Source organism: Tasmannia lanceolata, unplaced genomic scaffold, assembly GCF_043159265.1.
Source record: "Tasmannia lanceolata isolate RefF3 unplaced genomic scaffold, GAP_Taslan_0.1 ptg000023l, whole genome shotgun sequence".
In the NCBI taxonomy this organism is placed as follows: Eukaryota; Viridiplantae; Streptophyta; class Magnoliopsida; order Canellales; family Winteraceae; genus Tasmannia; species Tasmannia lanceolata.
The window spans coordinates 4,542,139-4,555,229 of NW_027518700.1; the positions used below are offsets into that span (position 1 = coordinate 4,542,139).

General features: G+C 41.3%; 1 protein-coding gene across 1 annotated transcript; it reads left to right on the forward strand.

Moving 5' to 3' along the window:
• The first annotated feature begins 1,276 nt into the window (after positions 1–1,276).
• On the forward strand, positions 1,277–4,139 carry LOC143856648 (uncharacterized). Its single transcript, XM_077366911.1, has 4 exons — positions 1,277–1,564; positions 1,784–2,650; positions 2,807–3,124; positions 4,131–4,139. The coding sequence occupies exons 1-4, from the start codon at positions 1,277–1,279 to the stop codon at positions 4,137–4,139; spliced, it is 1,482 nt and encodes a 493-aa protein (XP_077223026.1).
• Positions 4,140–13,091: the final 8,952 nt, after the last annotated feature.

Sequence of the window (13,091 nt, forward strand, 5' to 3'; positions counted from 1 at the left end):
TCTTATTGCTTCCCAAAATATCAAAGACAATTTCTGTGGGTGTGTCAAGTTGTTATATGTCTGGCTTAGTGAAAAACTTCAAATTCTTCAGCGACAAAGCCAAAATCCATATACCCTGAAGAATTTCCATACCTGGAAACCAATAGCCCATCAACCTCAGTCCATCGATGAATGGCACAATTGGTTGCAACATGTAGAGGAGAGTCAGTTTCGCTGGGTAAGTCATTCATGTTTCCATGTTTTTACTAGCACTTACCCGCATTCATTTGTTTACCTCATGGGTACCGAGAAATCTTCCTTTTATGCACCCATGCGAATTCTCCACCAGATTACGGGAATTCCGTGTCCTCCCGGAATCATAGTCCCTCCTCTTTGTGAAGATCTCACTCCTGACCTTATCCGATCCATTGTGGCTGCTTGGGGAAACAAAAATATAGAAAGGAGGTTAGGCTTATCTCGCAAATTCCGACGTGGAGAAATATCGGAAGAACCCGCAAGTCGGAGGGCTCGGATTGAGGAGCCTTGAAGATCCGTATCATGTTTTGTTATTCTGATTTCTGCATTTCCCATTTTTGTCAGTCTGTTTATCCAGTTGTGATTAGAGATTAATATTTTTCATCCGTTGTAATCACAATTTGAATTTTATTAATGAAAGTGTGTTTTTGTTTCTTTTGTCATTGTTTGATCAAAATAGTTTATCTCGATTATCAAAATTTTAATCTAGTGCTTATACTTCCATTTCAGGATTCTTAATTGAGCAACCATTGCTCCTAAGAAAATCCTTGTTTCAAAATCAACCTGGTCCCGTCAGTCCGCTGATTCCAGGCTGAGTCGTTTTTCTTCCTCACCAATTTCTTTTACCTCCCCTGCATTACCTTTCTCCAATCTCCAGGAAATCCCTTCGCCTGTCCAATTTCCTATTGCACAGATGGCTGACTCTGGAAACGCTATAGCTGAGATGAGTGAGATGATGAAGGCTATGCTTCAACAGATGAATAACATGAATGAAGAGATAGCCCGTCTGAAAAATGACAGAGAGTCTACTTCCAGAGAGCATGTAGCTCAGCACCCATCAGTTATACCTCCTCCCCCTCCTGCAATGGCCGGGCCTGCAGTCTTGAACGTCGAAGACGATCTTGATAATGAGCAGTATGAAGAAGAGAATTGTCATCCTAATCTAGATAGAGCCAATAAGGGCAAAGCAATATCGGATAGGATGGATAGGCTGGCCCAAGAAATGGAAAACATAAAATTCCAAGGCCCGAAAAAGTTGAACATGGCAGATTTTATGTTATACCCAGGAGTCACACTACCTCCTAGATTCAAGGTGCCGGACATGGATAAGTACGATGGGACAGGTTGTCCTAGAAGCCACTTAATGTCTGTCCTTCCGCTCCTTCAACAACATGGTTTATCTCCAGATCAAGTTGCTCTTCTGTTCCCTAGATCCCTTGTTGGAGTGGCTAAGAAATGGTTCTTGAGCCTAAAGTCTGAAGAGATCCGAACTTTGGAAGACATTGCAAATAGGTTCGTCGAGCAGTTCTCCATGGAGGAGGGGATCGATGTGACCAAGAGAGATTTGAAGGCTTTGAAACAGGGCCATAATGAAACCTTCACTTCCTTCATCCGTAGATGGAGAAGGAAAGCTGCCCAGATGACTCATCGGTTGTCAGATGAGGATCAGATCAAGATTGTGGTAAAAAATCTATCACCACAATATTACCACCATATGGCTATCCAATATTTCCTTGATTTTAACAATCTTATTAAGACTGGGACTCAGATAGAAGATGCATTGGCTAAAGGCCTGAGATCTAGAGTACCATCTGATGGCAGAGAAGGGAAGCGACCTGTGATGGCGCCTAAAGAGGTCCATAATGTCAATTATGTCAGGCCGCCCCCACCCAGAGTAGTTACTGAAGTAAGAAGGCCGACAATGGAGCAGAAGCCTCTTCGTCATTTTGATCCCCTTCCGTATTCTTTGTCCGTAGCTTTGAAGAAGCTATTGAAGGACAAGAAGATCAAGTTGCCTGACATTAAACCTCCTCCCAACCCGTTGCCAAGATCCTGGAGAGAAAATGAATTCTGTGATTACCACCGTAACACGGGCCATATCACTGATAGGTGTTTAGCTTTGAAACACCAAATTCAAAACATGATTGATAGGAAGGAACTGTCAATCGAGTTACCAAATGTAACTAGAAACCCCCTTCCTACGCATGCAATGCCGCCTCCATCCTCGGTCAATGTCATTTGCGCCGAGGAGTCTGTCATTGATCCGGCTTCCTTCATATGTGCTGTGGAATCCGAAGAACCCTATGTTTGGAAATTTGAAGAAGAAGATCAGTGTTCAGAATCTGAAAAACCCTATGTCTTATCCTGGAATGACCCTGATGTGGCTGGGCCATCAAACCAATCCTACATTCTCCAGTGTGAGGATGAAAAGAAAGAAAGCGAATCTCTGTATGTCTTAAGGGTGAGTGATGATGAGGAAGAAGAAATACAAACCCCATACATCCTTAAGATAGATGATGAAGATTTGTTGTTATTGAACGATCAGTGCGATGAACTCCGCCACGTCACACGGGGTGGACGAGTCTTCAAACCAGCTGAGCTTAGAGTTGAAAATCCCGCTGAAGTTGCAAGAGGGGTTGACAGTCAGAGGCAGAAACAAAGACTTGATGAAGAGGAAGATAACCTACTGAATCAGCTTAAGAAAACCCAAGCTAATGTTTCAATTTGGGGTTTACTGATGGCATCGCCGAAGCACAGACAGGGTGTACTTCGTGAATTGAACTCGTCCCAGGTATCAGTTGAGATCACTCCTGACGAGCTGGTCGGTTTGGTGGCCATGACCAAGGCTTCAAAAGCCTTATCTTTCTCAGATGAGGACTTGCCTTCAGAAGGAAAGGATCATACTCGTCCTCTCAAGATTACCCTGTTTTGCAATCAGAAGAAAGTATCAGAAGTACTGGTAGACAATGGGTCAGCTTTGAACGTGTGTCCTTTGAGCACTGCCACTACTCTGGGGTTTGGGCCTGAAGACTTCATTCCGTCTGAGCAGGGTATACTGGCATATGATGGGACTCGAAGAGATGTTATTGGAACATTGGCTACTGAGATTGTCATTGGAGGAGAAACCTTTGACATTGAATTTCAGGTGTTAGATATCAAGACTTCTTTTTGTCTGTTGCTTGGTCGACCTTGGCTGCACAAGGTTGGAGTTATCCCTTCTACGCTTCACCAAAAATTGAAATTCATTCGAAACAACCGGGTGATCACAGTCAAAGGAGATCCCGAGCCGGAAGTTGGACAAATATCTCAAGAGCTTGTTACTGAAAACACAAGAGATATCAGTCTGACAGGATTTTCAGTGGAAGTTTCGGCTATCACCATGAAAGAGGCTATGAGTGAAGAAATTATGTTTCTCTCTAGCACCAATACTCGGGTAGTCAAGATGATGCGCCGATTTGGGTATCTCCCAGGGGCAGGTTTGGGAAAGAATATGCAGGGTCCGACTGAGCGGCCCGAGTTGAAAGCATCTGATGGGTTGTTTGGGTTGGGATACAAGCCAACTCGCAAGGAGATGCAAGAAATGAGAGCTTACATGTTCAAATGGGCCGAGTGTCGCCGCAAAGGTTTAGAATTTCCAATGGGACCCTTCAGTATGATAATGAATGGCAGATTCCGAAAAGAGGGAGCTGATTGCCCTTATTATGGTTTCTCAGAGCCATGGTATGATGAGAATGGGACCAAGCTGCCGGGTCTTGAGATTTTCTTTGCAGATGAGCTGCCAGCAGAATTTTACAGTAAGCAGATTACAGAGTCAGTTGTAACAGAGGAATCAGATTTAGACTGGGTTGAGAACTTCGAACCGGAACTCTTGAATTCTTTGTTTCAGACCGAGGCACCAGTCATTGCTATGATTGGAAGAGACGCACCTTTTCTGAACCCAGAGGACTATATCACCCCAGCCGAGGGACCTCTGGATAACTGGACCTCACAGGTTATACCCCAAGTAATCCCTCAGTACATTCCAGTCCCTTCAAAAGAGTCAGTTATTTCAAAGTATGTGTCAGTTTCTGAGTCCTTCCCAGAGTCTGTCATTTCTAACTTTTCTTTTGATGCAGGTACTGTAGAAGTCGGGTCTACCTCTGGAGTGGGTGACGAGTCTGTCCTTGGTGGTGTCGAGTCCGAGTCTGGGGACGTATTCATTGATTCTTCGTCTGTGTATATTTCTGGTTGTGTCGATACTGATGTCGACTTATTTTTTCATTCTGTTTCAGAGTCTGTAACGCCTGATGTGGGCGAGTCATCTGATGTAATCACTGATTCTGATGAAATAAAAGATTCTTTTGCTTATATTCCTGTACTTGTCTCTTCTGCTGATTCTGCTTCTGAACTTGATCAAGTAACTAATAATGATAATCAAGACTCCCCCTCTAATGAGGAAGCCGATGAAACTCCTCTTGAAATCAAACATATGATTCAACAAGAGGAGAGTCACCGAGCTAAACCACTTGAAGAGGAAATTGAATCTGTAAATATAGGTGATGAAACCTTAATTCGGGAAATACGAATTGGCAAAATTTTATCTCCTGAGGAGCGCGAAGAATTAATTACCTTGCTAAAAGAGTTTAAGGAGGTTTTTGCTTGGTCTTACGACGACATGCCAGGATTGAGCGAGGATATTGTCCAACACAAATTACCTCTAATCCCTGGCATCAAGCCGAAGAAGCAAAAACTCCGAAAACTTAAAACAGAATGGGAGTTGAAAGTTCATGACGAGGTTAAGAAACTACTCGAAGTGAAATTCATCGAAGTAGTTGAATACCCTGAATGGCTTGCAAATATTGTACCGGTGCCCAAGAAGGACGGGAAAGTCAGGATGTGTGTCGATTTCAGAGATCTTAACAAGGCAAGTCCGAAAGATGATTTCCCGCTTCCGAACATTGATCTTTTGGTTGACAATACCGCTGGACATGCTCTGTTATCTTTCATGGATGGGTTTTCAGGCTACAATCAGATCAAGATGGCGCCTGAAGATATGATGAAGACGGCATTTATTACTCAGTGGGGAACGTATTGTTACAGAGTGATGCCGTTCGGTCTCAAGAATGCTGGTGCCACCTATCAGAGAGCTGCGACTACTCTTCTTCATGACATGATTCATAAGGAGGTCGAGGTCTATGTAGATGACATGATTGTCAAAGGCAGGACTCGACCAGAGCATACAATCGCTTTGAGAAAGTTCTTCGAGCGAATCCAGAAGTTTCAACTTCGCTTGAACCCAAATAAATGTGTATTTGGGGTCACATTAGGAAAGTTGCTCGGATTCATGGTCAGCGAGAGAGGAATTGAAGTGGACCCTCAGAAGATCAAGGCAATCCAAGAAATGCAACCACCAAAGACAGAAAAGCAGATTCGTGGATTCCTGGGCAAAGTGCAATATTTGAGGAGATTCATATCTCATTTAACTATGACGTGTGAACCCATCTTCAAGTTATTAAAAAAGAATTCTTCCAAGAAATGGAATGAAGAATGTCAGGAAGCATTTGAAAAAGTCAAGCAATGTTTGTCTTTGCCGCCTGTTCTATCCCCAGTCATTCCTGGTCAACCATTGTTGATGTATTTGTCCATCACAGATACAGCAATGGGTTGTATGCTTGCTCAGCAGGAGGCAGGGTCTAAGAAAGAAAAGCCCATCTACTACGTCAGTAAGAAAATGTTGGAATATGAAATCAAGTACACTGTCTTGGAAAAGACGTGTTTAGCATTGGTCTGGGCGACTCAAAGGCTTAGACATTATCTTCTGTCGAACAAGATATTTTTGCTCTCACGGATGGATCCGTTGAAGTATTTGTTCGAAAAACCTGCTCTTACTGGAAGAACAGCCAGATGGTTGCTATTATTGTCTGAGTTTGACATCACTTATGTCACTCAGAAATCAATTAAGGGACGGGTCATCGCTGAGCAGTTGGCTGATGCTCCTGTTGAGGAGAATGCTTTTCTGAAGGCTGATTTTCCTGATGAGGAGATCATGGACATTGAAGAAGAGACTCTGAGTTCCAAGTGGCTTATGTACTTTGACGGAGCTGTCAATAATCACGGTCAAGGAATAGGGGCTATTTTGGTATCTCCAAAGAAGGAGTACATTCCGTTATCCATCAAGTTGCAATTTGAGTGCACCAATAACATGGCAGAATATGAAGCATGCATCGCAGGACTTGAGGCAGCTTTGGCTTTGCGAATTCAAGACATCGACGTATTCGGAGATTCAATCCTGATCATTTGTCAAATAAATGGGGATTGGAAGACAAAAGAGGCGAGTTTGATCTCATATCATACTTATCTCGAATCTCTGGTCAAAAAGTTCAGGAATGTCACCTTCACTCATCTGTCGAGGACAAGAAATCACTTTGCTGATGCTCTGGCTACTCTGTGTAGACACCCCATTTTGTTTTGTTTTAATCAACAAATAAATTAGTGTGTTAAATCCATGTGAGAACCCCCTCTATCATTGATTTATATGTTTTAGGTCATTAATATCTTGATCTGACTTTACGGATCATCAATCGGGACAAAATAAGCTAGGGTCACTTCATAGCCCGGACCCTGATTCCATTCCGAGACCCGATTTCCGTAAATCGTTAGATCAATGGCAGATCATGACCTGGGTCTAACCATCCAAAACCACCTAACCTCTCCTCTCATCCTAACCATTCAAACCTCACCTAACCTCACCTAACCTCTCCTCCCATCATAACCATCCAAACCTCACCTAACCTCACCTAACCTCACCTAACATCACCTAACCTCACCTAACCTTACCTAACCTCACCTAACCTCACCTAACCTCCTATCCCATTCTCCTATAAATACCCTCTCATCTTACCAAAGAAAAGAAGGAAAAAAAAGAAAAGAGGAGAGAACCCCTCTCTTAGAAAATTCAAGCCCTCTCTCTAGACCAAATCCCTCTTCTCCATAAGTTTGCATGGAATATCGTCTACAAAAAGGTATGTCTTTTGGAATTTTCTTTTCTTTTCTATATTTGTAGGATTGAGTGTTGTTTTGCGTATATTTTGGTTGATGTCATGTTTAATTTTGTACTAGTTTGGCCTTGGTCATGTTCTCACTTATGCTAAATATGATTAATGTGTTAGGGTCATTAGAACCTATTTGCAATGGGATGTTGAAATCATTGGCTTGTTAGGGAATTTAGATTTCTTTTGGGAAAACAATTCATTAAAAATTTTGAACATTTACAAGAAAGAAAACTTGAATTTTACATGAATTATCAAAACCCATTTAATTTGGCTTACAAAACCTCCATCTTTCAATTGATAACAACAGCCCCCACTCCAATTTGATAACAACAGCCCCCACTCAATCTCAAGAACCCAATATCCATACCCCACCTTGCCAAGTAGATAAAAACAACCCCTTTTTCAAACATCCCATTTGAATCTAATCTCAGGCCCATTCAAGCCATTTTTCATATTCACCGTCTTTTAATCACTAAAAAAATAAGAACTATCAAAAGAAAACATGGGGGTGCCAATATCATTCCCGTCATAGTGCTAGCTGTTAGACTTTAAACAGATTTTTCGACCTCTAAACAACAGAATCGTGGGAAATGGTTAACTACAAAGTCGTAGATATTTTCGTGCCGTTTCCAACGAGTATTCGTGCTAGATCAGACAGCGAGCGGTTAAAAAGTTAAGTCCAAAATGGTTGCGGCACACCTTTAGGCATTTCCAGTTTAATGTTGCTGTCCTTTTGTTTGCAACACAAATTCGAACCTCTAAATCACAGATTTACAAACAATGGAGAACTACAAAGTTGTAGCCCTATAAAAGATCTTTCCAACGCATGTTTGTACGTTGAATTTGGCCAAGCGGTTAAAGAGTTACGACAGTTTTAGTGGGCTGCATTTGTCAGATCTTTTAATGGTCAATGGTTTGTCGAATTTGTGCAATTGTCAAAACTTGGTTGTGTTAACGTCATTTTCCAAACCAAAATCGAAAGACATTAATCTAAAGTACATCCAACCTAAAATTAACAAAACTAAAATTCACCCATTTAAAATCCACTGATAAAAATCCGTTAAAAGCCATTAACCAAAAGACCACTAAAAATTTCAAATGAAACTAAAACCTTCTAAATAAACAACTTTAAAAGCTACCAAACACACTAAATACCTTCAGATAATAAAAGCTTCAAGAAAACTCTAAAAGTTTCCACAAACCCAAAAGAATTCGAGATTCCCAAGAGCCGGTGGATTCAAAATTCCTTTAGGAACCCTTAGAGCCCAATTTAGGAACACTGGTGTCGTGTCGTGTCGTGTCCTAAGTTTTAGGGAGTCTTAGGTTTTAGGGAGTCCTAGAGTCAGGAGTCCAGCCTCATCACGGACGTTTGCTATGTATAGCAACCGTGCCATAGGTTTAGTTACACTAGTCACCCGATCTTTTCCATAGGACAAGCCTAGTAAACTAGGATGTAGGCTAACCTGCATTAGTCTAAGGGACAACTTGCATTTAGATAAGAATCATATAGCATCTTCGATGAAATCCTAAGATAATAAAATCCTCAACTTGAATTAAATAACTTCTCTTAAAACTGTTGAAACAGTCAATCCCGTCTAGGTCGGTGTCTTAGTTGAGTTAGGCATATGTAACTTAGCTTAGGTGCACCGAACTACGTCGACTCTGATCCCAGTGAGGCTTGGGTACGTAGGCAGCTTGGATGTCTGATGGCATACCACCCGCGAGTCGGCACCACAAACAAATTGTGGTGTTTTGTATATTAATATTCTTGTAAATGCTTAATCAAATCACTTAGGACTTTCCATTGAAATTAGAATTCTAGGATGCATGTCACTTAGTTCGCACATAAACATAGAGTTGAATGAGCCATTTAAAATAAATTCAAAAGAGTTAGCTTTTGGAATCGAAGACCGATTATCGGGCAGGAATGGTGCATGTGGTGGATAAATCCCCATACCTTCCATTCTCGTAACCAGGTAGCGAGTCTAGATTTCTGGTCAATTATGGGTCCTAGATCCCACATCTAGGTGGCGACTCTGTCATTTTCTTTCGTGTGGAATTCGGGTTGCCTTAGTGATCCCAAGTTCACATGAAAGATGAATTCAAATCAATCATAAAATGCACACGCCAATCGCGTGGTTACGAGAGACCAAGAGAGAGCGCGCGGCGGCTCGCGCCCACACCCCTCTCGCGGGATCGGGTACCACAGTCTGGCGACTCTGCTGGGGATCACCTAACTTCATTAAAATTCCAAAAGATAATTCATTTGAATTTAATTTAACTGGCTCATAAGAACTCTATCTCTTGTATACTTGTCAGATTAGTTTGTCTTATTTTATTTTCTCATCACATTTTACTCAAACTTAATCTAACAAAACCTGAAGGCATCATAGATCGCGCGAACTTATTGCACACACTTACATCACTTGCATCTAAACCCTTGCATCTCACGTGCACACACGTCCTATTTTAGGAGCCCGGAGTGTTATCTAGCATGGTTGACTGGGATTTCATCACCTGGTGCCTCTGTGCTAGAGAAGCATTCCACCCTTAGCCTGGTACCTTTATGGTACGTAAACGGATCTCTTGTTCACGTACTGATACGCCGGACACTGGTACAGTATATCGAGCAGGGATTCGCGCTAAGGGAACTCTTGGCCTTACCCCTAGATTAACCCACACATGCATGTAGTATACGAACACATGTGCATCACGTGTGTGAGCCTAGTTTAGGATATCCTACCCATTGGTGTCTAGATTAGGCCGTGGTCCATCTTCCAATGGTCACGATCGGTCCTTATATACACGAACAAAGTCATGAGTCGAGATTCTCTCTCCACTCCGATAGATTAGGATTAAGGTTGATGCCTTCAGGTAACACTGATAAAATGTGAAAAAAAAAAATTTCTCTTTGAGTTAGGATATAAATCCCATCATTTCCAAAGATCTCATAGGATTAGTCATTCATGATCTATCCGTTGAAAGCAATCTTATGCTATCTCATCTAATCTTTTGATCGTGCGTCTTTCGTTCTTCTGTCATACGATTCGATCGTATCTTCATGCCATCCCCTAACTGGCAGATGCAGAATCTCACAATCTTTCGATTATGTGTTCTCATGATCTGATCATGCCTGGTCCAGATAATCCAATCTTGCTGGTACCCCTGGTCTGTTCCTCCTCTAGGGGCTACCTTTTTCAAGATTATTTTGCTAAGTCCTTCAGAGTTCACTCTCAGAATCCTTGAGCTAGGGGCATTTCCCTATGCGAATCAGTCATCATTGTCCAAAATTGAAAGTATCAGCCATGATGATGTTCAGAACGAACCAGCCTTCGCCGAGCCTTCAACGCCAAGCAGTTGCAGCAGTTAAAGTTTTAGTCACTTACTATTTTATGTTGAGTCAGTCATCATGGTCAGTATAATTGTTGAGTCCGGTCTTACAGTTAAAGGTCAATGCCTAGTCCAGGCAAGTTATCTTCTGTTTCCCTTTCTTATTTAGAGTTGTGAATCCTGAGCATGTTCAGGATAGGTCGTCTGATGTAATAGCTTTTCTTTAAATAAAATTTCAGTCAGTTCCAAAAAGTTCACTTGTGTCTGTTCTTAAGTGTGCTTCTGATCTTAAAATAAGACTCCCTCTTCAAATGAGGACAAAATTGACGAAACTCCACTTGAGTCACAGCAATTACTTGAACGAGAGGAGGAGCGCCAATCCCAACCTTTCAAAGATGAAATTGAAATGATAAACACTGGCACTGAAACTTTGATTCAGTGAATGCCGATTGAAAATACATTACCCTCTAAAGAGTGTGAAGAATTGATAAAATTATTTCAAGAATAAGAAGATTGTCTAGAAAAGCTACAACCGATACCAGGGGCAAGACATAGATGGAAAGCTCAAAGAAAATGAAGAAAGTGAGAAGATATATGCTATACAAGGGGCATAGAGTGGAAACAACTTTCATATTTCCAATCAATGACCTTGGTTCTCAAATTCATAACATAAAGCCAACAAATTCAAGATAAGAAGTTCAAGAGCAAGCATTGAAAAGTGATCATCAGATATCAAGAGTACGAATCCATAGATGGAGGATGTCAAAGAACAAGTTTCGCTCTATGAAAGTCTACAGCATGCATTAGAATCTTGAAAGAAGAAGATCCATTATCTTACCTGGAAATGCCGTCAAGCTCCGTGAAAAAAAAAAGAAAAAAAAATAATCAGTACCAGAGGGACTCTAGTAACCTAGATCGATTCTCAATCTGAACATCGGAAGGCCTCCTTTGGCCGAATAAATCTCAAAATCAGAACCCAATGTCAAAAGAATACCGATTTGCAAATCCTTTGAGCCTAAATCAAATTTTCTTGAAAACCCATCAAACTCGGGGCATTCGCCCCGAACTACGCGAGACCTGATCCCTACACTGGGGTACGTAGGCAGCTCGGTTAAACCGAGTTCGGTCGATTCAAAAAAAAGAGAAAAAAGGAAAAGAAATTCAATCCTTTCAAAAAAAAAAAGAGAGGGACAAGTTCCAAAAGAAGAGAAGTTAATTGTTCCAGAAAGAAAAGAAAAAAGGAAAAAAAAAATCAAACAATTTATCTTCAAACTAGGGGCATTCGCCCTGAACTACACACGACCTGATTCCTACCTTGGGATATGTAGGCGACCTGTTCACAGGTTCGGTCGAAATCTTTGTTGAGCCTTAAGCCATTCTTTGAAAAGCCCTATCCTACCTATAAAAGTCCTTCTGGTGTTCAGAACTAATGAGCTAGGTCCTGAGATACAATAAAAAAATGAAATGATGATGAATAAGAAAAATAACGGAGTTTGAAGATCTGCTAGACTGAAAACCTGAAAGGGCGGTCTAGGCAAAATTTAAGATCATTCCCCTGCTAAGTTGAAAACCCGAAAGGGCGGCTTAGGCAAAAGCTAAGGGGATAGCCTGCTGGATCGAAAACCTAGAAAGGTGGTTCAGGCAAAAGTTAAGGCTAGCGCGGTCCGCCAAGTTAAAAACCCTGAAGAGGTGACTTGGTCACGGTAAGAGAATCAGTATAAGAAGGCAACAGCCGGTATCAAGACTGAAGATCAACTGAAGTTCAAGCAAATTCAAGTGATATCCTCAAAACTGGGGGCATTGAAGCTAAGCAATCTTAGGGGTCGTAATTAAATTCTTGAGGCATTACTGTTTCGAGGAAGAAGTCCAGTGTTTACGATTTCAAAAAAAAAAAAAAAAAAAAATTCCTTGAAATGATAGATTTACCAAATAAAACGTTAACTAAGTCAGAAGCATCACTGTGTTTGTCAGTATAGTCAGTCAATCTTTGTTATTCTAAGTTCACTCCTTCAGGGCTGCTCAATCCTTTGAGTAGTGCCTTTCATCTAAGTTTTCTCTTTAGAAAGAGTCAATCGTCGTTCCTATGTCCAAATGATGTAACTGTCTTGGTGAAGGAGGCCCGGCCTAGGCAGCTCCCTGCAATTATACCTGAAAGGGTTCGAGAATCTAGTCAAACAGCTACATTTCAAAGAAGATCAACTCAGAAGAGTTCAGAAGTAGAAACATCAGAAAGCCCAGCTTCCGTAAAAAGATCATACCCCAGGAAGGCTCCTTAAGCTTGGAAGAGCCCCAGATGCAATGGTGGTTGAGCCAATTTCTCAGAAAGACGAACCATTAAAATTCGGAATCTCCTTCCAGTTTGTTAAATACTATCCTGGTCAAGAAATGTTTATCTAAACACCTGTCAAGAGGCAAATCCTACTTTTCCATGATTATATCCGAGAGAGCCATTGTTCTAAATTACCAATCTCAAATATCTTGTTCAAGGTTTCAGTTATCAAAATCCCCAGAAGACAAGACCAACAGTCTCATTGAGAAAAATCTTGTTGAAGTTTCATAAAAGTGTTCCTAATCCATCCTTGTTACTAATGGTTCTTCGTTCATAAGGTTGGTCGTCTCATCATTCGTCAAAGTCTTGGTTTCCACTGTCTTTACTGGGCGCGATCTATAATGTCCCCGATTTCATTGAGTTCAAAAAAAAAAAAAAAAAAAAAA